Genomic DNA, 27,777 nt, shown 5'->3' on the forward strand with positions numbered 1-27,777 from the left:
GAAACACTGCAGTGTTTGGTCAATGTGGAGGGACAGTGGCACCGTTCTCTTGTCAAGAGCACAGAGACAGGGATGGCCCAGAAATCTTTACATGCAAGAATTTTCTCCCTTCCTCCTCCCTCATATTTGAGAGAACGCCCCTTTCTCTTGCCTGCTTCCCTTCCTGGTTTGTTTATTTGCCTTTTTGACACAGGATCTCCCTCTGTAGCCCAGCATCCTTAGCACATGATCGGAAGCACAATCATGCCAAACTTGATTATTTTTTTAAACTAATGACTTAACTCCAGTTTCCTTTTTAAGAACATAATAAATCGGTTTGTGAATCAAATTTAATACTCAAGTGAGAGGACTAAAGCATAAGGAAAAGGACACAGTGTTTTCATAAAACTTAAATTGTTCTTCGTTTCCTATGTGTCTTGGTTGACACGGTTCATGCCTTTATCAATGCGTCATTAAATGAAGGACCATGATGCATACAGATAGAATAAGGATGCTGGTTCAAATAAAAGAATTGCTGGTAACTTGAAGAGTGCTGTGTTAGGGTGGATTTAAGGGGGTACCTGGGCTCAAAGGGCAAATTCCCTGTAGGGCACAAACGATGGCAGCAATACACATTCAGAAGGGGTACATCTTCAGATGTCTGGACCACCTGACGCATTTCTCTTAACTTAGAAAACAATTTATGCTTTTTTTTTTGTTTCTGCAAAAATCCTGACATTCTGCCAAGATTTCAGATGCCTTATTTCTGGTGCCTCTAGAGAATAAGAGGTAATGTATTTATGTGGACTGACCAGAAGGGTTAGGCCTATGAGTTAGGTCATTGAAAGATAAAAATGAACACATCCATATTCAAACTTCTGAAAACTGCATTCTGCCATGGTTTGCAGTTTTGTTAGCAAATGTTTGACTGAAAGAGAAAAATATGATGTTGAATTTGATTTGGAAAAAAAAAAGCCTAGAACTATTTTGTCCAGGTATTCTAGCTACAGTATGAACTTTACTGTGCTGAGTTGCCAATGCTTATGGGCATGTTTGACGCATTAAGACTTGGTAGCCTTAGAATGATTCCCATGATGCACTCTTCAGGAAGTTCGTGAGAGCATCCATGTCTTCTTTTCATTCCTGTGTAGAATGGCATCTGTGAGGGTCTTATAGTATATTGTGCAGGGTTGACTATGTTTTCTCTCCCTAAGCTTTGTGTTTATTCTTGGAGGTTGAGAAGAGAACAGTTTTTTTTTTTGTCCTGAGTATCTTCCAGTCTTCTAATAGCCAATACTGCATGTTGTTAGCAGAGACTGAAACAATTATGTTTCTGCCATGATATCTCTACGATAGATTCACCAGTAGAAGATAGATTCCTGAGGATTTGTTTAGACATCTTTTCTTCTACTATCATCTAAATAGAGGAATATAAGACCCTAGAATACTCAGTCTGGTCCTAAAGTAAAAGACAGTAACTGTTTTACCTAGTATGCACACCTTCATACTAATATCCAAGTAAAAGATACTACCATTTTCGTTAATACTGATGAACGATATGAAATTCATTTAAACAAAGTGAAATAACCACATATCCACATTGGCTACCACATTGAACAACCTGAGTATTTCTGAACTGAGGTTGAGAGTGAATTAGCGAAGGGGTGGGGTATTTTGTCAAACACTGTTTTGTAGTGCTATTAACTTTAAGATAGTTGGATGGCCTTCTAGATTGACCTTCATTTTGTCTTTTTTTTTCTGCCAGCAGTGGTCAGAGATTTTACTATTTAATTTAGAGCTCATCACAGGTGCATTCTCAGAGATCCTGGACTGAGTCATCAAAACAAACAACCCAGAAGACTAACAAAAGAAAGAAGAGAAATGGAAATGAAAGATAAGAGTACTCAAGTTAATATAGAGCCATTCAGGCTTTATATTATATGATGTCTTGAGAGACATCATTTTTAGGGGAACAAAAGTCCCAGGGCTCTATATGCCTCCAGAGTTGTCTGTCATGCCTGATGCTCCTTGGTGCCCCTGATAGCTAGGTCTAAAACAAGAATCCTATAAGGACCTTCCCAGGGTAACTGTTCAGTTGGAGAACCTGCAGAGGTCTGGACTGCCTCCACAGCAGGTGCAATAATTTTCCAGGAGGATGGTTGTTGCTTGCCGTTCCTTGAGCAGCTGCGAGGTAGAAATGGTTAATACTCTGGATGTCAGGCATAGACAAAATTAGTACAGCATAAGTTGGAGAGAAATCAAAAAGCAGTTACTGACCTAAGCAAGTACATATTGCACAAACAGAATTAAATATTATTAATTTAATGTTTATTAAATTAAATAAATAAATTGGCTTATTAAGATGCAAGGAAGATGTGGTTGGCACACCCATCTGTCACTTGCAAAGGCCCTAAGTTCCTAATAAAAATGGAATGTGTACCCCGTCAGACAAGCCCCAGATCACCCACTTTTGAAGATTTACAACTGTAGTTTTTAATTATCTATTTTTTGTCAGAATGAGCTGTTTGCCACACATCTTCTATAACACAAACTCTCATGGGAAATATGCTTACTGGAGGACTGCAAAATGTTTCAGCTGAAAACGTTCGCTATCCTGGGGTGGGAATCTGTTCTTTGCTTTTTTTTAAGGTAATAATAGCTAGATGCTTATGGGAATTATCATATTTAAGAATTATAAATTTTTGCATATGTATGGGGATTTTGCACACTGTACTTCTAGATTTTCTTTATCAAAGTACAAGGATATTTTCAATTCAGGTAAGCAAAAGGCTGTTCATATTCTACCTTTCTTCCTCTCTCTTCATCTGTGATGCTGGGGCCTTAAGCAAGGACCTCACTGTAGCTCTACAGCTAAGCTACATCCTCAGCCTTTCTCTCTAGGGCTCCATGTTTCTGTCTATTGTTTTTCATATCATGTCTTTTTGTCCGTACTTTATAGAGAAGGAAGAAGACATTATCCCAAGTCTTTATTCTGCTGTAAAGCTCCTTTCCCCACACTGCTGAGTACTAAATGAAAGAGCTGGTTATCTATGTGGGCACCTTTGATTCACTACTTTTCATGCAATGGCTTGCTGCACCCCACATTTCAGAGCTGAGACATTGTGACACAGATCAAACCAGAAAGTAATTAGAGCAATCCTTAATACCTTTAGAACAGAACTCAACTGGATTCTTAATTTTAGAGATTTCAACCAACTCTAATTTGAACAGTGGAAGAAAAGTGATGAGGTTGGTGTATAACTGTTTTTGTTCCCTAGTTTTACAATTATTTGATGTATATTTTGAAAAGAGTTTAATGCAACTAAATATTACAAAAACAAAAGCAATGGAGGGAACCTGTCAGAGAAGTAGGGTGTAGCTTTGCACTGATGTGTTGCATAGCATTCATACTATGGTCATGCTTTCTCGAGATGCTACAGGTTAATACCCAAGTATAGTGGGACTGCCAGGTTTGTGGCATTTCTGCCCAACAAGGTCTTCTCTTCTCTACTTAGGGGTGTCAATCTTAGCTTCTGGGTTCCCCATTAGCTTGGCTAAGACCTTCTCGGAATAGTTTTTTAGTCTGGGGTTCCTCCCACTCTATCCTTTTCTTTCCAGCTCCCTTTCTAGGTGTTAGACCCTTATCACATTCCAAAGGCTCTTACTATCACAACCAAAAATCACAGGCTCTTACTTTCTATATCCATCCATCATAGGCATTCCCTAAATAAATCTCTAATGCTTCTAATTACTTCTCAGGACACCTCAAATGCCATGGCTTTTTGTCTTCTCTTCTTACTCCAACCTTAACCGTCCAGAAATCATTAAACACTTATGTACTGTGTTGAGGGCAGAACATCTCTTCACAGGCATACCCTAGCTGACTTAGTTGATCTTTCCACGGACAGATATTTAGATCATTCCTAGTCTTAAAAAACTACAAGTAAGGCATATTCATTTTTCTTTACATAATTGTTAGTGTTTAACTACAGTGCAAAAGTCCTAGGAATGGGATATTTTGGTCAAGGATAGGTGCACTTTAAAACTGAAGATATTAATATTAAATTGTTCCTTATAACATGTGTTTCAGACCACAGCATCCAGTGGAAATTAAGTGTTTCTATTTTCAATTTTTATGTTTTGGGTCAATTTGCCAAAACTTGGCATGCAATTATCTCTGATGCTTGAGACAATATTTTACATGTCTACTTGCAAAGTGAAGTTTTATATCTTATTTCTATTTTTCTTCTTGTTATTTTCCCTTTGATGATATGCATAGGCTCTCTATATTTTAGGAAAAGTATTTTATGCCAGGCTCTCAGCATGGCAATTTTTCTCTCAGCTTGACATTTGTGCTTGGAGTTTATTACGGACCTGCTGGAATGAGTTTTACATTCTTATATTTGCCACTGGAAAAAAAATCACAGTCGCAATGTTTTTCTAATGTCTTTGCAAAGTATAAAAATGTCCAATTATCTCATTGTTATAAGAACACAAAATGGAATTTTTGTGGTTAGAATTATGTACATTATATTACCATATATTTAGACATTTGGAGTCCATTTAAAACATGGGATTACCTTTATAGTTTCTACCTCAGTGTGTAGAGATGATCTATTAACATCCTGACACTCTGAGTTTTGTTACTCCTAGCCTTTCCAAAAATGTTTCTAAAATAGATAAAATATTATGATTGGTTAAAATTTCTACTTTCTAAATACCCCATGAGAAAATAATTTTCAGTTATTCTGGGGAAACCTCTGTAATGATTTGAAAACCAAAACTTTCAGATACTAAATTTGGATGGTCAGAGGAAATGCATAACCTCATATACTATATCCCATAACTTGGACATTAATGGGAAAAAAACCAAATTTATTGGGAAAGTTTGGTGGTAAGAAGAATAGGCAAATTCTCAACACTGTCTAAAATATTGTCTTTTAAGAGACATACATAGATTTTGCTTTTAAAATCTGTTATCTCGATGTATATAGTAGAGACAGCAGTATCATTAATTCAGTCATGAAGAAGGCCTTGACATCTCCACATTTAATATATTCAACAGAAAAAGAAAATTAGCAAGGCGAGCTTTCTAGAACCCTTACACTTATATATACACGTAACACATGCAGATGGCCATTGAGGGTGCACAAAAATTAAAAGCTGTGACTTTATTCAGTTGCAGAATTGTTCTTACTGAAGAAATCTGAACTTACCTCCTTGTTCATCCAACATAACCAAAGTCCTGATACCAGCATCTTTACTCTACATTCCAATAATGGTAGCAAAGTTGAAAAGGAGTTAGAGAGAGAAAAGAGAAAGAGAAATCAGTAAGGAGACAATTATTCCTCAATATGGAAAATGAAGAAGGACCAACGGGAAACAAAGGGAAGACGCATGACGAGAGCATTAAGGGGCTAGGTAGGGACCAGAGGAATCGGGTAAAGGGTGAACCTCATCCATCAGTGACTCTCAGGGCCACGTGGAGACAGGTAGTAGTCCTTCCCCATCGGGTGGACCTGTGACCTTCAATACAGTGAGGACACATTGGAATGCATGTACTTAATACTATCTAATAATTCTATACCTGAAAAGTTAAATATCTATAGTTCTCACAACACAGAAAGCAACATTTTCACAGTCTTCTAGGTTGATTTTTTTTCCCCTCTGGCAAGTTTGACCAAAAAGTGTCCATTAATAGCCAGGGGAGGGATGCCCCATGGGAGATACATAAGGATGTTGGAATCCTGGTGCTTAGGTTTATCATGGAACAGTATGGCTTTCCGGAGGCTGAGAAGCACAGCTCAAAAGAAAACTGACTCTCTGACTTTTCTCTATGGAGAGAAGTTCTTCAAGATCTGGAAGATGCAGTGAGATCAGAAAATACTTTTCTCTGAAATCCCCAGTTCTGTACAATAATGCAGTGTGAAAAAAAACCATTCCTCTCCTGGGTTGCTACACATTTGTACAGCGACCTCTAGAAACACATTTCATCTCACTGCTTTTGCCCCACACAAACCAAGACTACCTAGGTTATTGGGACAAAGGGAATGGGAGTGGATGGGAGAATGATGGAGGAAGGTCATTGGCCAATAAAGAAACTGCTTGGCCCTGTGGGTGGAGTAAACAGAACAAAATGCTGGGAGGAAGAGGAAGTGAGGTCAGAGTCTCGACATCTCTCCTCTCGGGAGCAGACGCCTGAGAGAGACTCCATGCCCTGCTCCCGGGCAGACACACGGCATGAAGCTCCAACCCAGGATGGACTAGGCTAGAATCTTCCCGGTAAGACCGGTTCTCACAGATTATTAAAGATGGGTTGATCGGGATGTGAGAATTAGCCTGTAAGTGCTAGAGCTAAAGGGCCAAGCAGTGATTAAAAGAATACAGTGTCTGTGTAATTATTTTGGGGCATAAGCTAGCCGAGCAGGCGGCCGGGGTGCTGGGAACGCAGCCCTGCCGCCCTTATTACTACAATTGGCGCCCACCCTGTGGTCAGAAGGGAACAGTAAGAGCTCTCTTACTTCCCACTGTAATAATAAGGATGAAATGAGCTCTACACTGCTGTGCTCTTGTACCCTGTAGAGATTTGTCACTTGTATTGATTCAATAAAATGTCGATTGGCCAGTAGCCAGGAAGGAAGTATAGGGAGGGCAACCAGACAAGGAGAATTCTGGGAAGAGGAAAGGCTCAGTCTGCAGTCACCAGCCAGATAGAGAGGAAGCAAGATGAGAATGCCTCACTGAGTAAGGTACCAAGCTACATGGCTAAACATAAATAAGAATTTTGGGTTCATTTAAGTTGTAAGAGCTAGTTAATAATAAGCTTGAGCTAATAGGCCAACCAGTCTATAATTAGTATAGGCCTCTGTGTGTTTTGTTGGGACTGAAGGGCTGTGGGACCTGGCAGGACAGAAACTTCCATCTACACTACACAGTATATCTATCTCAAAACCAGTTCAGCTCATGGGTGCCTGAGTGGGATTCAAGGAGGAATACATTCCAATGTCGTATTTGATCTGAAGGGAATTTCAGCATGCTTAGGATGAACTACTTCCCTAAGATCATTTCGCTTGATGTGGAAATCTTAACGAAAAAGAAACTTAAGTCAGAATGAAACTGAAGTGCTATATTTAGAAACCCATACTCTGCAATGGGGTTTCATGCTCATGAATATCGTAGCTACCATTTCCTACAATGTGTCTTAAGCAATTTACTTAACCACAGAATGTCTCAAAGTCCTCTGAATTAAAGAGGGGAATCAAGGTATTAGTAAAATGTGGCTATAAGAGTTAAATTAGCTAACATATATTTGATTATGATGGTGATACTGCTGGCTCTAAACTCAGTAGCTGGCACATGGTAGGTTCTTAATAAAGGTTTAAACTTAAATTTGGTTCCATCATTTTACTAATGGATTTATTAAAATAGCTGGGTTGTTCTTATGAGATCTAAAAGATAGAGGGGGAAGGGATGGGGAAAATAGTGTGAAGGAGGCAGAATTGGAAAGTATACCAATTCCTGGAAGAGTTGTGAGCTTTAATGCCTAGATTGAGAGTGAGAGGAAGTGGCTCTAGTTTTACCTGAGCTCAATTCTTCATTTGTGTTTGAATTTGCTGGAGAAATAGAGCATCTAAAAGGAGGTGGAAATGCCTCTTTTCATTTCTTTCTTTTGTGAAATCTATTTTTCTATTTTTATTTTTAAAATATGTTGATGAATTTATTTAGTCAATGAACCAAACCAGTGTTTATAGAATATTTTGTTGCTGTTCTTTTGGGGTGTTTTCCCAAACTCCAGGACATCTTTCCTAAAGCCTGAACACCCAGGCATTTTCTTAAACTCTGAAGGACGTCACATCAGCTTATTAAAAAGAACTGGCAACTTGATTTGATTTTTAACCGAAAGTCTCACATCGACAACTGTGGTTTTTACAAGGCTCTCTCTTTTTTATTGCCAAAGCGTTATGAAAGATAAGCTGGTATAGAAAGAGATATGACACTGAGGCATTTATGAAATATTAGTGTTTTAGTAACTATTTCAGGAAGGCTCTGTAGTGCTTTCAAATATGCCTTCCAGAGTAGTCTGGTCTATTCCAGCTCAGGCTTCATAGCCCATGACACTGATATGCAGACTTCACATCTGCATTTAGTATCAGCAGAATTCACTTTTTCTTCTCAAATATTTTCCCCTGGAGAAAACCTTAATGATTCTTCTTCTAGATTTAATCCTTCTCTCTCTCTTTTTTTTTTTTTTGCTCCCAAGGCACGTATGATCTTGAATTTGGACAGCTGTTCACATGTTGGTTTCCCTGCAGTAAATCAATTTGCATTTCTGTCTTAACTCCAGCGTTAGGTATTGTATAAACATTTGTTGAAAAGTATCCACTCAACTTAAGTCCCCAACTCCAGGCTGTGAACCAAGTGCCATCGAGTATTTAACCGTTTGTACCTGTCTATGATATTCAGTTTTTCTTCTCCATTGACCTCTGAGTAACTTTAGATCATCCCTGAGATGTTGGTGTTGACTTCTATTAAAAGTTAGTCCTCAGCCTCCTCTGTTCTTATGCTCTGGCATTTATTAGAGATAGCATAAAGCTGTGCTTTCATAGGAAGTTGACTATTTGCCTTTGGGAGACTTCTCAATTCTAGTAACCTTTCCTGTCTTTGAAACTGAATTCAATAAAAATTCAGTTCAATTCAAATTATGTAGCACTGAAAGACATTGGGGTCGTGAATAAGATCCTGGCATTTCAAAGCCCATATCTTCCAAATAATTTCTGCACTTGATGAATATTTAATACTGGTTCTCTTTAAAGAGAACTCCCTTTTTGATTGAAAATCAGAACATCATCTGAATAGCCAATACCCTAGACATGAGGAATGTTTCACTATAAATAGACAATGGCCCAGGAGGAAGTAAGAGCAAGCCAGTCTGCTCTAATAACGCCTTGCTCACAATTTCCTAAGGATGGAATGTCTAACAGCCTCATCTTACTTATTAAATAGAAGAGACTGCACCCATCTCTTTCATTCCTTGATCTAAGATTCAACTTCATGCTTGATCGAGAAACAATTTAGGAGAAACAAAAACATATAATTTGAGAATCCTACTTCAATCAATGGAGCTTTTATTCTTAGAATAAATGAGAGCACTCAGATTTTTGCAAGACAGGCTGATACTACTTTCATTTTTAGACGACATACATGAGTGAAGGGTTCAGGTTTGCAAGACTCTGAAGGACAAAGGGCCAGTTTAATGGGGTCAATTCCAATGCACTTATTCTACTAATCTCCAAGTCTGGGCAATGTTACAGCATTGCACAACTGAACAAATTGGAGACAGCTTGAGAAATGTGCACCATATGTACATGTATTTACACAAGCAAGTGATGAGTGAGTTTGGAGGCTCTCGTTGTAGGTCATGAAGTATACTGTGATAATACTGTAGAGTACAATAAAATAATTTATAACTGTTAACTAGTGTGCTCCCTTCATGTTAATCTCAATTCATGTAAGAATGTTTCAAGCTCTTGCGACTTTTGTGTTTTGCTTGCAACAAATTGGAGAACGGTACATTAATGCCAAATGGCCAGCACTCCCGGATTTAGGTTATCTGCCTTCTTCTTGGCATTTAAGTATTTTTACATGAGCAGTGTCCCTAGAACAAAGCAAAACAGATCTTTCCCTTCATTTCGAGTAGCAGACTGCTCTCCTATGCTGCTGAGGCCCTGCGGGGCCTTTCTTTGGGGGCCAATGTGTGCTGCATTGCAAGCTCAGTTTGTCATTTTTGAAATAACAGATCTTTTTTATTTTATTCAGAGAACACATCATTACTTCTCCCAACACTTCCTGTTGTCTTTAACCTTTAGCCACACTTTACTCCTAGGTGAGAAGCTTCGGCATCAGAAATAAAGGAAGACAGTATTTGCTTCCATGGTGTAAGAGGCAGCTGCCTTTTCTCTAAGCCTTTGTAAAATTTATCTTTTTTTTCTCCTTCCCTTTCATGTCATTGCATAAGCAATTAATAGTAGCACAGGGTGGGTGAATAGGCTCATTTAATCATTCTGCCAGAGAAAGCCCAAGATCTCTAGAAAAGATAATCACACATGAATTTATACATTGATAAGCAGTCACATTCAAACCGTGGCTAAAGCAGCATCTTGCCGAATAAAGACCATTAGGCTTGTTTTATTAGGTTAAGATAAATATAGTTCAAGCCATTCTTTTGCTACTCCATCTCTCCCAACGGGCAAGTTCAATTAATCCATTTATCCTGGTTGACTGCTGTTCTATCAAATTGGAATGAGTAGGTTTTATTGCAAATGCTCTTTTGATTCCATTATTGCTATCTGCCCTATTTTGCCCATTTAAAAATAGTTTGGGATTCATTAAACCATGAATTACAAATGCTTTGCAAATGGATGTGCAATCCAGAGCCAGTAATATAAAAGAACTTTTATATTTACTTAATTGGACTAGATTTTTCTCTTTGTTTAGGATTTTTCTTATTTTTTCATAAATTTTAGTGTCTGATACTAAATACAATAATTTCAAAAGATGACATGTCTGCATAAATACATATTTTTCAAAGTTATGAATATAGTTGGAGTTAGAAACGAATTTTAGATTAGCTGTAATTTGTTACAACAAAATCATTACAAATGAAGATTTTAGGTAAGTAATTACTTCATAGGTTAAGCACTACTCTGTCTGCTTACTGGGACCCCCCCTTTGGTGATTTTTGGGAACAGGAACTTAGAAATGGTAGGCTTCTCTATACTATGAACTGTAGAGGATACCTGGGCTGGAGGATGGTGAGGTCACCTTGATAACTAGTTAACATTTCCAGTGTTTCCTGGCTTTCTGATAGGCTACATTAGCATTGGAAGCAAGAGAGCCATGTCTCAGGCAAAAGCAATAGGAGATAGGAATAAACACGTCAGGGGCTTAGTTTATATTAATAGAATCCACGCCTTACCTCTTCAACCAGCTGCAGCATGCGACGGGTGCTTTCCAGGGACTAAGACAGAAAAACATAAACATTGTTAAGGCAGTAAGTAATAGAGCACCAGGAAAGTCAGAAGTAGTTTCTTCACGTGAGAAACGCAAAGGTTCCTATCACATGGGACTTCAACTTTGCAACCGAAACACAAAATGTCTTCCCATTTTCAATCTCTTTCCTATTGGGCTTTCTACATGATCAGATTTCCTGAAGCAATCATAGGAAAACTTATCTTCACTAAACCAAAACCATACGAGGCTGATCTTGATGTCAAAGACAAAGTAATCTGAAAAAATAATTTTGTATGCTCCAATGCATGGGAAACCATCTCATATACTCCAAGGACTGCTTTGGTCTCCCTGGACTAGGAAGAGTGAATTTTAAACACAGGCATAATATTTCATGAGGAGAGATGAGTGTAACAAGTTCTTTAAAGCTCCTAGAAACACAACTGGAAGTTGTTATCAATACAAATTAAGCTGTCGCCTTAGGGTGAAAAAAATATCAAGCAAGTTTGAAATGTCTAGCCCATTGGAGACAGCTATAATTACCTTCGTTCTTAGATAAGAGAAAGAATGAAGAAAGTTCTGAGCTTGACGGCTGGTCCCTCAGGCACAGCATCACCATTTTGTTCTCAGTTCCTTTAACATAGTTCCAATCCAACAACCAAGGTGATTTCTCAAACCCATGCTTTTAAGTAACAAACGTATGTTGGACACGTCACTGCAGGAACTTGAAGGAGGTGGATTTTTGCTGCAAAGGACTTAAGTGGACTCCTTTTTGAATAAAATGGCTACTAGCAATAGCAAGCTGCCACATGTTTAACAACTGACTCTCTGGAAAAACTATGGCTACATTTATGTATTTTCGCATTTATTGCACTGATATGAAACACGAAGAGCACAGACGTGACACATAATACAACACAGCATGCATGGTTATAAATTCTGTGTAGCAGGTTGATTCTCACAAAAAGCTCCTGTCTGTGTTTAGTGCAGTCTGTCAATGGCTCATCAGATTGCTAGTGTCATCCCAATACGCTTACTGGAACTGTATAACTTCAAGTATGTTCACGAATAAGAAGAAAATGAAGCAGCTAAGACTTCACATTAGAATGAAACTTATGAGTAAAGAAGGTGATGTTTTTGTTGGAAAAGTTTCCAATTAATGGAGGACTTCCTCAAATTTTTTATATTCTAAAAAGTCTTCATTATTTGAGAATTTCATACGACGTATTTTAGTCATTTTCACCTCCTCCACCCATCCCCTAGATCCTCCCAGATCCAACCTTAAATCCCTACACCCCAACTTTGTATATTACCTTCTTAATGTAATAGCTACAGACATGCATGCTTTAAAAGTTTTACGTAGATTATTAATATTTTCCCTTCCGTCTTAACTATACATAATTACCAAAACAATAGAGCAAGCCGTGATTGGTGGTATTTGTCAATGACTGGCTCTAAATGATTGCTTTCTATGTTATTTCCGAGTGTAGCGTGGTACATTGACCCTGTGGTTGAAATGTGCATCAACAGTGTTCTATGGGATTTCTGTGTCTTACGAACAGCAAATGTAAATGTCTCAAGGGCACAGATAGCAGAAAAATGTGCTAAACTAACTAGAAGCAATGAATTTTAAGCACATTGATTTTTAATATATTTGTTATGTATTTCACTTAATTTTCAAATTATGTATTTCAATTTTAATAACCGGCATGCTTAGCAAACTTCCTGGAAAGTCCCTTAAAGTGTTGTTAACCTTCATTGCTGAGTTACCTACAGCGTACTGCAAGACATCCAAAGATAAAGTTTTTAGAGGATCCTGCCCTCTCAAGTGCATAGGAGTCCAGAGTATTTGGGCTGTCTAGCCTGCAGGCATCTTAGAGAAAAAGAAAGTTTTTTTTATTTTTTATTTTTAAAATGAGACATTAGAAGAAGTCTTTTCTCAGAATCTGAATTCAAACCACCCACCTTCCAGTTTTTGGCTTACTTCCTAGGTCTCTCCCCCTTACCTCATCAGCCAGCTGGTCAGCCCTCCTCTGCATCTCTTCCAGCTCATTGCGCATATCTGCATCTTCGGCCATGGTAGTGGTTGGGGGTTGCTGGGCGCCTGGGCCAGCAAGTCAGCAATGGGTTTGGCTGCAGAACCTGAGCAGAAGCAGATTGGAAACTATGAGAGCTCATATGAATGCTTGCACACTGGGAAGTCTAAGAGCCACAGTGTTCTCATGGTTCAGATAACTTCTGAACTGGAAGCCAAACTCAGCAAGAATCAACAGAATTGTGTTATTTCTCCCATAAGTACCAGGAATGAATCGTTTATCAACTCTATCATGGAAACAGACACATGTTTACATATGTTTGTGATAGTCTTGCATTGTAGCCCAGGCTGGCTTTAGGATCACTATTTCTCTGCTTCAGACTCCAAGTGTTCCAATATTACAGGTTTACAGGAACATATATGACTTCATCTAAATTATTCTTAAAGGTGCAAACTATACAATACATGGGAATGATGGAGTGGATAATACAGGCCAATGTTGGTCTAATTTTTAAGGCCACGTATACTCAGTTATATTTTGACAGTTTTACTGAGATACATTTCATAAACTATCAACTCCACATATTTAAATTAGATAGTTTGAGAAGGTTTGTCACATGCAATATACTCAGTAACCCATTGCCCTGATAAAGAAAATGAACCAGAGCATTTATCCTCCAATTTTTTTATTGTTATTCTATCTGCTATTCTTTATACCCTTCTGTGTCCAGGAAGCTGTTGACCTCCTTTTTGTCATTATAGTTGGTATTTCTTAGGAGTATGTATAAATGAAATGCCTGGCTTTTGCACTGGGTATAATTCTTTTGAAATTTACCCACATGATAGCACAATTACTAGACCATCCCCATTTGCTTGTGTGTAGCATCCCATTGTATTTAGAGGCATCCAGCATTGTCATTAGAGGTTGTCAAGGTTGTGCACAGGTGAACAGCCCTTTTTCCTAAGTGGAATGTGTCCAGAACCTTCAAATGTGACCAGCCCACTTCGTGGCTACTCATATGAAACAAATATAGAAAGGAGGAAACTGGTTCTTCCAGAACACACTTCTCTCTTTACTTCCGATCGTTCTCCATTCTCAAATACTTATTAAACATCCCTGGCATCATTGTGTCAGGGGTACATCGATGAACAAGAATGATGAATTCACCACCACAGAACTACAGTCTAGTTGGGAAGAAGAAAGTGAAGGAATTCTGAGCATAGGAGTCAGGCATCATGCCTGTGAGGAATACTTAGTTCCTCTAAGGGAGTAATGCCCCCAGAAGGCCCCTGAAGCAGAGTTTGAGACAAGTCTTTGATGTTAGGCCAGGGCTTGTGTCTTGTATTTGAGATGATCCAGCATGCAATAGAATTTGTCTTTTCTCTTGCAGAGCAGAATATGGTCTCTGAAGAATGGGTGCTAGGCTAGAAATTACATTTCTAGTATTCGCCAGGAGATGGCCATGTAGCTAGAGATGGTCCCTAAAGGGAGATGGCGTGTGTCCCTGGCAGACAGCGGGCATTCAGAAGTTGATATTGACTCCCCCTATTCTCCTGCCAGCAAAACAGGACAACAGAGGATGTTGAGCTACAGGGTAACAGGAACTTGGGTCCTCCGAATCCCCAAAGAGAAGAAAGCTGGCTGCTGACCAGACACACCTGTGATTCCATGGTTACCAACACATATCTCATGAGCTATATGACTGGATTGTATGCCACTGTTAAGCCACTTTCCCAGCTGCTCAGATGGAATTCTTTTGGGGTGCGAGAGCGGTGCATATTATCAGCATCCTGCATTAACCAGCCCAGTGAAGAAAGTCTTCTAATTGAGGGATTAAACAGGAAGGATGTTAATGTGAACTAGAAGTTGGGTGACTGTGGGCAAGATCATCACCCTTCCTGAGCTTTATTCCTTAGAGCTCATTTCTGAGCTTCTATATCACAGGCATGCTGATAATAGAAAATTCTGATCATCTTTGTTTGCTAAGGATGCCGGGTTTTAATATTCAGACAGCCTGTCTGTGCAAAATATCCTCAAACCCTTTGTCATAATCTAGGCTCCTTTACCTCTTCTTCCTTTAGTGATCGTTGGCATCAGGCACGCTGCCGAGGAGCTAAGTGCTGGTGGAGGCAGAAACCAAGGAAACCAGCTGAGTGTGGAGGTGCTGGTTTCTAAGCAGCAACTCCCTCAGGATTGCCCCCAGGGAACAAGCAAGGGCGGCCCCTGACCTGGGTTGTCTTTGTGTTGTGCTGCTTGCTCTTTCTTGGGTCATCTCCTCTTTCAACGAGCTACTGACTTTTGCTCATAGTTAGGCAGTGTATTAGAAAGCAGGGTCCCAATGCTTTCAGCCCTACAGTAACTGCCATTTCCCACTCTTCTGGGCTTAATCAAGGGTAAGTTTTTGTTCTCTCTCTCTCTCTCTCTCTCTCAACACACACACACACAAACAAACATACACACACACTCACTCACTCACTCTTCCTGTCTAAGGTGTTTCCTTGGTGATCTCTCAAAGTTGCTATTCTCAGCAGGAGAAGAACAGCTATATGCGCCTGGCTCCAGGCTGCCAGCAACCTGCCAGGGCCTGGTTGATGGGCAGGTGGCAGACTGGCAGAGAAGCCATGTGGTAGATGCTCTTGTATTCCTCGCTTTCATGCTCTCCCCACCCTCACGCCCACCAGGAGTTCCCATACCTTTGTCTCACTCTCAAATGCATGATTATCTGTGTCTTGGATGGATGGATGGTTGAGTGACAGATCTCAGACACACAGTATTTTAAAGCAGAGAAAGCAATGACTGCCCTCCTGATGAGAACCATGAGAACAGCCAGACAACAGGCCGCTTGCTGGGACGTTTGTCGCGACCGTTTGATAAATTGTCCCTACAAACTCCAAGCCCATGCATGATTGCATTCTAGGAGACAGGCATCATGGTAACTAGCAGCCATTTCAGCGGCTGAGACGATGTTAATAATGAAATGAAATCACCCAGGTAGTGTAGAACAAGTGTTACTTCTGCACATTCATTGCCTAAGCTGGTGGTGTGGCCCAAAGGAACAAATCTCACATTGCAAAAGATGGTACAGAGAATCTGCCTCTCAAAAGGCTTCTTCCCTGGAGCTCAGATGTAAGATACCCCCTAGTCATTAATCACCCATGCAAAATCTGGCCCTTACTAGGTGTTCACTTCCTATTTAGCTGATTTTGGAATGAAGGATTGATTGTATTATCGTGGCAGTCTCGGCCCTTTTCAGCTTCAAGTTTTAGATAATGCTTCTGTATCTCCTGAAGAAGTCAGCATCACAGAAAGCTCTTTAATGATGGTCGAGTCACTAAAACTGCAGAGGTTCCAGTTTGCTGGGTTTGAGATGCAGTCCCTGATTTTTTGTCTCTACAAACACGCAGGAGGTATGAACACTGCTGCTCTGCAGACCTCATCTGGCCTACTTCCTGCTAGAGCATCAGTAAGTGTCACTGGATAGAGTCAGGGAATGGCTTTGTAGTAACACAAATGGGACACTAACCCGAATAAATCAGTCAAGGGTTCTGTAGCAACACAGCTCTTGCTCCAAAGAGAGTAAGAGATAATTGATTCTGAACCTAAATTTGAGTGACCATGGCTCAAGGACACAGGCTTAGGTTACTGTGAGATCCACAGTTCAGATGTGGAAGTAGTTTCAGAAAGTTTTTACTGGTCACGGAATAACAAAAAAAAATTATATATCAAGGCATTGCTAAGTTCTATTGGAGGAAACATCAGAGATGTGGTTACATCCGGTGGAGGAATCTCAAGTATAGGCCTCAGATGTTATTTGATACCATTCTTAGTTCTGATTGGTGGAGAATAGAGTTTCCTTAAACTAATACATTCCAAAGGTTTATTTTTTTAAACTATTTATTAAGATGTTATATCTGATAGCGAGGTGTATAAGAAACAAGTCTTTAGAGGGATATAGAGAGTTGAGAGAAATCTAATTAGGCTCTGGACATACATCATTCCAACATCTCCATATTCCTTATAGTCTAATCAGTTAATCAGCCTGTGCAGACCACGTCTTTCCAGGAATTCTCATTCATTCACAGTCCTCTGGACCAAAACCAGCTTACTGTTTGTTTTTGCACTGGACTTAGGCTAATCCCCACCCCTATTCTTACATGGTTGAAAGATTTGAGATGAAATAATTATTAAATGAAAATTATTATTATCAAATCTCAGGGTCTGTAAATAAAGTTTTATTTGAGCATATTTTTGTCTATTCCTGGATTCACCATTAGTGGCTTCTTCAATGCCATAAGGGTCCACAAAGCTGAACATACTTTCTAGCTGGGTCTGCAAAAAAATTAATTTGTAGATCCAAGCAAATAAACATACAAACAAACCCAGAAATCCTTAAAAGTTCATTCTCAGCTTTTAAAGTCTCCAGTGCATTGCATATTTCCTACAGATGAGCACTGAGTAGGGTTATTTGTTTTTCTGTTCAATTTTGCCTGAAAAATCCATTCAATGAAGCTCCCCATGGTGTTTCCTTGGAACACATTCTAAAAGAAGAATGATTCATGGAGCAAAACTACAAAATATGAAAATGAATTTGCCTTCGAATGACTATGCCTATAGAATTTCAGGATCGCAAATCAGATTTAGCCCTTGCAATTAATTGTGAGGTGATGGGGTATCTTCACAATCTCATAAAGATTCTAATTTCCATGGTCAGCTGCAGACAAAGGCTCCCAACCTCAGCAGCAGTACTGGGCTGTCCATATCAGAAACAGACACATCTGAGTGCCTACCACTGCTTTGGTACATTGGGCAAAGCTAGCAAGCTGCTGTAGTTATTCTTTAGTGTCAGGGGAAATTTGCATTTGTTACCACATACAAGCATGCCTGGAATTCATTACAAGGGAGGGAGGCTGCCAGTTGGCATCCTGAATGCTCCTTAAAACTCTTGAGTTAGGGGTTTGGCCTTCAGCTTGGCACAAGTGGGATTTGGTGGGCCATTTAAAAGGTAGGACCTATAGGAAGAAAGTTAGGTCATTGGGAATGTGCACTTAAAGATAATATTGAGTCTCTCTCTCTCTCTCTCTCTCTCTCTCTCTCTCTCTCTCTCTCTCCTTTACCTCCTCCCCCTTTTGATTCCTAGCTTCTATGAGGTAAAAAGCTTCTTCTGCTGTGTGCTCTCAACATAAGGCTTCACCATATCCCCAACCAACAGGACCAATTAATTGTGGGCCCTCCAAAACTAAAGATCAAAAAAATCTTCTCTCTAAATTGATAGTGTCAGATCAGAGACTTTCTCATAGTGGCTGTACACTAAGACAAGAGGCAGATGAACTGGGGAGAGCTTCCTCATGTGTTGAAGGACTTAGTTAAGTGCAATAACATAAAACTGCTCTCCACCTCTGGGTCTATTCTCAGAGACGCTAGGTCAGGGAGGAAGAGCTGAGTGTGAATATTGGGGTCTGTGGCTTGATCTGTGTGGTGGACAGAGGTGTGGCTATCATGCTATGAACATCAGGCCATGGGAAAAGAACATCTTGAGGACAGGGTAAAGAGCCAGCAAGTGGTTTCTTTCTCTCTATGTATCCTCTTCATTAATAAAACAAACCGACACATTTATAAAAATCAATGCCTAGTATTTGAATATCACAGAGAGCTACATGTATTTGATGTCTGCCTCTGCTAGCTACTTGAATGGAGGATCTCTTGTTTGTAAGAATGGCTTGTTTCTAAAATCAGTGCATTTATGACGAGAAAGCAGGAGGAAGAACAAAGGAACTTTAATCATGCTGACTAGCACTCTCAGAGGGTTCTCTGTACTTGTGGCCTATTTAAATCTTACACAAACCTTATGGTGATGTACATATGAACAGCATACTGTGGCTTAGAAGGAAAGACTGGCCCTCACATCAGATGTAGGTCAGGAGTATGGATCAGTTTCAATATAAATACTCTCAAAGCATGTTTATTCTCAGAGCAAGTTGTATGGATATTTTTCCTTTAGACTAAAGCCTGAACAGCATCTTATTTTTAGTTTCACTGGCATTTTGGTGAGTATGTAATGACTAAACCAGGCCATCCTTCTTTTGAGTTGCCCAGTTTTCATAGCCTCCAGAGTTCTCGCATCATTTGCTTCAAGTGGACTTAAAAGTCTTTGGGAAAGGATTCTTAGAGTTCGGAGAGGGGCCAAACTACCTAGTTTCCACAAGAAAAGCTTTTCTTGGGAAAGCTAAAACAAGATAGTTAATAAGAAATACGCCTGGCACTGTCCATCTCCACAAAAGATAGAGGGCAAAGGCAGCGCATTCTGATGCTGGAGGCTAGGGGTGGTCTGGTGATTATCTTTTTAGTCATGTGAAAATGATTACATGAAGCTTATGTTTTAACTCTAAAACACAAATCAGAGCAAAGAGTACTTTTGACAAATAGTATATGGCAACTCTCTGTGTACATGTCAATGCTGGTTGCCTTTAAATGTAAGGTCGTGCTCACCCACGAACCTTACAGAACAAAGCCAAACCAATTTCATGTTTAATGGCCATTTCTCTTGGGTATGTGGGTGCACACTTTTAATCCCAAAATTTAGGAATCAGAGGCAGGTGAATCTTTGTGAATTCCAGGTCAGCCTGGTCTACATAATAAGTTTTAGGTCATCCGAGGCTACATAGTAAGACCTTGTCTCAAAAATAAAAAATAAATACATAAATATAAAATAAAATAGTCATTCCTTAAATCTGCTGTAGCTAAGATTTTAAATTTTTAATGTATGTCCAGATTTGTGTCTCTGTAAATAGATTTTGAACATTCTTGTGAATAAAATTCTAATTTCTTTTTTCTAGTGGGTCCTGCCTGGTATCAATTCATTTCTTAGTTAAATCAAAAGGCTGTATCTCAGATATGATGGATACATGACTCATGAATAAATTATTAACCCCTATGCATCTATTTTACTTGCAGGAGCTGGCTAAAGGATAGGTCACAACTGCTCATGGCAGGACCTTTAGTAGCACGGTCTGAGAGTTCCTGGCCTCAAAACCTTTTTTAGTAACTTGTTAAATTGCATATTTCCAGTTATACCAATTAGAGAAATTAATCTGTGTAAGTGGGGCTAGAATCTGCACTTCCAACAACAATAAGTTCTTCTTATTTCCCTCCCCCATCACCATCACCTGCTAATGGTAGTAGCATCTGCGTGTAGCTGAAGGTAACTGCAAGCATCCAATGGGACATTCTGGTAGCCCTGAGATAAAATGATCTAGGAAACATGTGGTTCTCCAGCATGTTTTTACGTGTTATCTGAGGTGCTGGCATCCTTATTTTTCAACATTTTTTTCAATATGATGATGCATATTCATGCTTTGTTACCATAAACACACAAGTACAGAAGAGCCTGGCTGAAGAACCATCTCAAGTGACAGATACTTTAATCAGCTCATAAAATGCCCCCCCCGCCCCCGCTTCCTCAGAATCTCCCAGGCACTGAACATTCGCAGAGACCTACTTCCTATTCAAGCCTGGCTTCTTTATTTGCCAGACTATCCTACTACATGCCATCACATACATGGATTTGGATTCCAGAGACCTACTTCCTATTCAAGCCTGGCTTCTTTATTTGCCAGACTATCCTACTACATGCCATCACATACATGGATTTGGATTCCATCTGTATACCCGATCTAAACACAGTTCTGTTCTCCTTTCTTCTGAGAAGGGAAGACTGCATCTCTCATGAGCCCTGTCTTGGGCATAGCTGACAGGTAACTTTGGTTTGGGTTTGTTCTGTAAGCGTGCTGGGTATGGGTGGCCTTACATTTAAATGCAATCAGCATTGAAATTCCTTAATTGCAACAGGGCAGTCAGCCACAACTAGTACTGAGTAGGACTAAATGTCTCTTTTTCAAAAATGCCAATGTTTCTTTGTCTGTTTTGCAAATGTGATTAAGTGAGTATTTAGTGCAATAGTTTGTATTCTGCAGTGGCTCCGAATTGTTTACTTGCGAGCCAAAGCATGGCAGACTAATTTGACTAGGAGAAAGGGGCAGACGGAGCTGAACCGGTCTCACTTATCCTGATCATAGTTTAAACAAACCACAGTTCATTCACTGAGCTACTTCTGCCATGAGGCCAGCATGAGGACAGCCACATCCAGCAATCAGCTGGAGACACATCACTGCCTCTTCGGGATGACTCTGAATGCTCTAGCAAGATGCATTTTGGTCCAAGTATCTGTCCTCCGCCATGCCTGTGAAAAGCCATTGAAAACGCTCCTTTTCGAAATATTAGGTAGGTTCTTGGAAACCAATGTTTTGTAGAATATTGCTACAAAATAAATAAATAAATCCTTAAGTCTTGCTAAGTCTTAAATAAAAGGATTCCACTCAAGAGTCATGAATGAACTGCATCCAGATTAAAGAGAAAGGATCCCCATGGTCTTTCAAACTAGATCATTTCTGTTGCCACATGAAGTTCCATGTATTCGGCCTCACAGCTTTTGGCTTCAGCTATGGAAGTTGTCTGGTGCAGGGTTCAGCTCCTCTACTGGGTCACTGTGGCTGCTTCTGCCATCACCTTCCCGTGGCTACACCTGTGACCCTTTTTTATAAAGAATACCCAGCATTGTATCATCTCCTTCACTGAGGACTTCCAGGTCAGTAACTGGGGCAGGATATATAACACAAAAGCCCGGCCTTAAAACATGAATTCCAGAGAATCCTGCAGCCTGCACCAGGGCTGGAACTGCAGCTTGTATCAATGACTCCTTTGTTTGGCTACCTGTTCCTTTCTCCAAGTGTACTCTTAGAATACTTTCTTAATATATCACTGCCATATCAATCTTTGTTGAGGAGAGTGCTTCCATTGAACTCAATCTAGGGACAACTTCCTTTTATTTATGAACTGTATTTTATTACATATTCCAGACACTTAACGGTATCAATAAATCATCCCATCAGGAAAAAAATGGGAAAGAAGAAAATTTCCATTCTAGCCATGTTAAGAAATATGGTAAATCTGGGTTGGACTTCCTTGGATTTGAAGATTTCACGTGCAGAATGTCACAGAATGGCCAGCATTGAAAGGGTATAAGCTGGTCACTACCCAGAGGAAGAAAGGAAGTTCAGAGAGGTGGAAGAATTTGGTTGAAGTTACAGGTCATCCAAAGCATGATTGTTTTAATGCTCAGTCTAGGGCCCAACTTCAAGGCATTGTTTAATGCAAATATGAGGAATCTCAGAAGGAAAGGACCTGTCTGCTCTCGCTGATGTTGTCTTCAGAATGTGACAGAAAACAATGACTGATGTGTTCAGTGCCTTTCCTATTGCTATACTCATCTTGCCATGATGTCCTGTCTACTACTGGCCCAGAAGTGAAGGGATTGAGACATCTTGCAATGGAACTTTCAAAAACAGTTAGTCAAAATCAACCTTCTCTTTTTGTAAGTTGTTTGTTTCTGGTGTTTGTTACAGTAACAGAAATCTAATTAACATGGTGGGGTTTCATTGGGTTTTAGACTAGGATTGGATCTGCTGTTTAATAAATATTTGAATAAAAGCGAGAGTCCACACAGAATATTCTTCTCTATAAAATCATTTATAGATTCAAAGTCATGAAGGAGGAGACCATAACCTTTGCCTGCTTTAGCTACTTGTACTGTAATAATTAATGGAATATTACCCAAATGATAGAATAAAAATTTGCAATAGTGCCCAAGGAGAAAATCACCAGCATTCAGAAGAAGCAGTGTGTTGGAGAAGTGAAACCCTTATTGCTGGAAGTACTCAAAGAAAGACTGGCTGATTTTAGTGGACATGATTTATTTATGGGATGGTATATGATATTGTATCACATTCCCTTCTAACCTGGATATTCGGCTCCATGAAGAAAGTCAAAGCATCACCCTTGATGGTGATCCCATAATCCCACATTCCTTCATAAGTGTGGGCTCTTATGTCACTCCCATTAGCTAGAACAAATTCAGTTCTTTGACAGCAAGTTCTTCCACAAAACTACATGGAGATTAGAGCTTGAGGGATTGAATTCTTTCTGCTTACTCATTCTTTTCAGAGCTGAACAAATTTGGGGCCAGGAACAGAAACAAAAGTGGCACCCCCAATTGATATTTTTCAGAGAAATTGTTTCAGTCAATAAAGGAAATTTATATCTTTTACTTTCGCTGAAAATGTCCCCCACATTTTTGGCTTTGCAATAATATCTCCTCTAAGTCTCTCCCTAAAGTGAAGATTTTTGCACACAGCCTCCCTCCACACAGAGCCCCTGCCCACCACCCTCTTGTCACGGTAAAGGGAATTGGCTCACTGCAAAGTTATTGGCTCTCAGGGGAATCCACCGCAGAGTTGCTATAAAAAACAACTAGCGGTTCTTAGTTAATGGAGCCACTTTAGGGTGGGCAAGAGACTTGACCCTAGAGGGGCTCCCTAGTGCCCAAGATGAGGTTCCCAGTTAGTTCCTTGGGCAGCTGAGGATTGGGAACCTGAAATGACCCTATCCTAGAGCAATACTGACGAATATCTTGCATATCATCATAGAATCTTCATCTGGTGATGGATAGAGATAGAGACAGAGACCCACACAGGAGCACTGGACTGAGCTCCCAAGGTCCCAAGGAGGAGCAGAAGGAGGGAGAACATGAGCAAAGAATTCGGGACCACGAGGCGTGCATCCACCCACTGAGACAGTGGAGCTGATCTACTGGGAGCTCACCAAGGCCAGCTGGACTGTGACCGAAAAAGCATGGGATAAAACCGGATTCTCTGAACATGGCGAACAATGAGGGCTGATGAGACACCAAGGACAATGGCACGGGGTTTTGATCCTACTTAATGTGCTGGCTTTGTGGGAGCCTAGCCAGTTTGGATGTTCACCTTCCTAGATATGGACGGAGGGGGGAGGACCTAGGACTTAACACAGGGCAGGGAACCCGGACTGCTCTGTGGACTGGAGAGGGAGGGGGAGAGGAGTGGGGGGAGGGGGAGAAGGGTGGGAGGAGGGGGAGAAGGGTGGGAGGAGGGGAAGGGAAATGGGAGGCTGGGAGGAGGTGGAAACTTGTTTTTTGTTTATGTTTTTTTTCCTTCTTTTCGCAATAAAAAAAAATTAAAAAAAAACTAGCTTATATTCTAGGTTTTTTTTTCTTTCTTCAAACCATTAAATGTTTGACACAAAGAGTGGGAACATAAAAGGAGTCCCAGCCAAAGAGTCTGGAGACTCTGCTAACAGCAGAAGGGCTCCACATGATGATAAAGTGCCCCTGAAGTGATTGTGAGTCGATGGGGGACAGAAGGCCAATTTATCAAATTAGATTTACCCCAATCTCCGTTCGCTTGAGATAAGTCACTGGTGTGATTGCAACTGCTTCAGTGTGCAAATTTGACTTCTCCGGTTACACAGTTTGTCACTCGTTGTCCTTAACGTGGAGAGGGTTTGAAAAGCACTTTAGATTAGACCTTGTGGGCAAAGGCTGGAACATTTCTGTAAGTCACACGGAGCATTTCCTTTAAAGAGGGAAGCTTTCAATTTGAGATGATTTTGCCAGAATCTCCTGTCAGGATGAGGTTTTTTTTTGTTTTGTTTTGTTTTGTTTTGTTTTGTTTTTCTATCTCCAAATCCACATTTGACCTTGGATAGTTTCAAAAGCATTAGGTTCAGAAGTTGAACACACGATTCTCAGGAGAGTAAAGAAAGGTTGTGTCAGAGATTAATCCAGCTCTCTAGTGAGGAAAACCAACAAGATGGCATAACCGCTCTAAAGGTGACCTGTGTATAATGCTGGGATAAGAGTACAGTCACAGACTCGGTAGGGCAGCGAGGTGACAGCTCGTCACTCTGTGGATCACTATAGAGAAGCTGCGAACACATGCATCACACACTAATTTCACATCAACAAACTAGGGTCTCATGGAGCATGGCAGTGATTAAAATTTATTCTTTTACTGTATCGTGAGTTAAAGAAAGGGAATTAGGTAATCAGTGAGTCCATTCGATATTGCATCAGTCTGACAAGTGGAAAGATAGACATACATGCTTCTGTTATTTGGTTTTAGTTTTAAGGTTTTATGCAATTTTTCTTAAAGATGCAAGCAAGACAGTTTTACCTTGCGTACCATGTGGTTATACCTGACAGTGGCTGTCAAGTAACATGCTTGTTTCGAAAACTTAATGGCTATCCTTGGGGTCTCTGAGGAAACTGAGTAAGAACAGTATTTCTTTTAATGTTATATTTAAGGTTCTCAAACTCAAGAAGACACATAAAAGCCTCCTGAGGAGCTTTAATGAAGACCACTGCTAGGCCACACCCACCCCGGGACAATTCAAGAACCCCTGGGAAAAGATCCCAGGGAGCAATTTACATGAAAGATCACCAGGAAGATGAAATACATCTCTCTCTCTCTCTCTCTCTCTCTCTCTGTGTGTGTGTGTGTGTGGTGTGTGGTGGGGCATTAACTTCTTTTAAAATTAGGACCAAATGCATATTACCAAGTTTTTCTTTAATTACTAATCCTATTATGAAATTTAGCATTAAATATTAATTACATGCCACTTTAAACCTGACCTGTGTCCCATCATATAAATTTATGATTTATTTGGTGTTTCTATTACTGGGTGTTTAGTGTTTTGTTCACCTGTCTGTCTGGCACCCCTGCTCCTTTTCTTCCTTGTAATGATAAACTAGACTGCCACAATATATGTCCACAGGAACTTCAGCACATCTTCTATAATTCCCTTGCCCATTGGAGCGGACTCACAGGCCAAGGAAGATGAGTGTTTAAGGACCTCTGAAACTTTGCTGACATTGCTTTTCACAGAGGCTTATGCATGCTCTGTTTTAAACTTGTGATTTATTTACATTTGATTTTTAAAATATTTCATATCAGAAGAAGAATTTAAAACTTATTTTTTGTCATTCCTCCGTCCCAGTGGTACTTTTTTTTTTTTTAACCCTGGTAAACGTATCCTTTTGTATAAATGGAAAAAGCCTAGAGTCTGACTTGCTATTTTTCTCAATAGTTCCTTGTCAATAAGACCTTTTCTTCTTATGAATACCAAAAGCTAGGAGTTTAAAAAAGAACACATTAGTTAAAAAACTGGACTTTGCGCTTTGAATAGACCAAGATCTGCTTGGTGAAGCTTAAATTAAAAATATCAGGTTATGTTCCTATCTAGATAGATAGATGTTAACAACTGCTGCTTCTTAGAAACACCTCTCTCTAGTTTTAACTCAGACTCATTTATGGAGCACTTGAGTGTTGAAAACAACCCAAAGCTCATCCTCCCTGAGACGCCTTTAATCTGCCCACAAGCAGCTTGTGGTTTTACAGCCTGCCTCAATCCATCTGCTCCACTTTAAGCACTGCCTCCATAACATTGTTTACATCCCAGCATTTGCTTCTGTGGAAAGGAAATGCCAAAGCTATTATCACTAATTCTCGATTTAGTTGGACCTATCTATTTTTATGTATTGTTGTTAGGTATATATTTAATTCTTATCACCTTTTAAAAAAACATATAATCTCATTCTGTGCTTGAAATTTTTTTTTTAAAAAATGTTTTTGGTATGTCTGTTTCTATGTGTGGGAACAACTTGTAGAAGTCAGTTTTTCTTTTACCATGTGGGTTCCAGGGCTGAATTCAGGTCAACAGAATCTTTGCTAATTGAGTCACCTCATCCGTCCTATTCCAAGCTTTGAACACACACACACACACACACACACACACACACACATACACACACAAACACACACACATCACACACCACACACAAATGCAACATTGTCAAGGTCATAGTATATGGAAAAGGAGGTGAACCTTTTTTAATTTCATTCAAGAAAACAAAAGAATTTCAATGAGTACAGGACTCAAGCCTTTCCCTTTTAACCCATATGAATCACCCAATCCAGGAAAGGTTTAAATCATTGCTTAAAATAAGTAAGTTGGGTGTGGTGGCGCACACGCCTTTAATCACAGCACCTGGGAGGCAGAGACAGGGGAGATGGATCCAATGTGGTCTACAGATCAAGTTCCAGGACAGCCGGCGCTTCACAGCGAAATGCTGTCATGAGAAACTAATAATAATAATATAATAAAATAAGGTATTTCTCCTTAACATTATCACTCTTAGTTTTGCTTGAGTCTGAGACCCCTTCACTGTGCCTCTTCTTTGGTCAGAGACCAAGCCTCACATACGGACTTCAGGGAAGTCCTACCCCACAGCCCTGTTCCTTTGAAGGATAGGCATAATGGAGAATGAGAGAGTTGAGGATGTGGCTAGGTAAACAAGTATTACTTGATAAGTCAATCTAACTTCCAAGTGCTTTTTTTCCTACCCATGTGAAACCAATGAGGCTTTTAGAAAATTGACTGGTTGTGAATTATGGCCATTAACTCACTGAGAGCCCCCTTGGACTTGAGATTTGTCAAACACCAATAGGCAACCTTTTAGGTTTTCCTAAAGCTAGTCCCTGAGCTGCCTTCATGCCTTCAGGGAAGGATCCCTTCAGTTTTAGGGGCATTGGATGGCAGATGCCTTTGTTTAGAAGGCCATAAGTCTGATATGAAGCTTTAGCCCTCTTGTGCTAGCTGACAGGAGGTGGAAGCTAGGCACCTTCCCCTGAGGTCTCTGAGGCACACAGAAAAAGCTACATCCATGTTGGAGAAGTTCTCCAAGCTGTGGCACTTCCCAGCACATTACAGAGCACCTCCCAGACCTGAGGGGAGGCAGGTCTTACTCCAGCATTCTGCCTTGTTATGG

The 27,777-nt window shown here is 40.0% G+C and overlaps 1 protein-coding gene across 2 annotated transcripts in view; it reads right to left on the reverse strand.

Moving 5' to 3' along the window:
* The window catches only part of Snap25 (synaptosome associated protein 25), a 75,147-nt gene that overhangs the window by 14,991 nt on the left and 32,379 nt on the right, over positions 1-27,777 (reverse strand). For both annotated transcript variants that reach the window (XM_041670788.1, XM_041670787.1), the window contains exons 2-4: positions 12,993-13,128; positions 10,955-10,996; positions 5,196-5,244 (exon numbers count right to left, since the gene is read on the reverse strand). In XM_041670788.1, coding sequence (XP_041526722.1) covers positions 5,196-5,244; positions 10,955-10,996; positions 12,993-13,064 — 163 coding nt within the window. In that variant the 5' untranslated portion in view covers positions 13,065-13,128. The remainder of the gene's footprint in view (positions 1-5,195; positions 5,245-10,954; positions 10,997-12,992; positions 13,129-27,777) is intronic.

Source organism: Microtus oregoni, unplaced genomic scaffold (assembly GCF_018167655.1).
Source record: "Microtus oregoni isolate MIOR12 unplaced genomic scaffold, Mior012 000020F_ref0000438, whole genome shotgun sequence".
Taxonomy (NCBI): Eukaryota; Metazoa; Chordata; class Mammalia; order Rodentia; family Cricetidae; genus Microtus; species Microtus oregoni.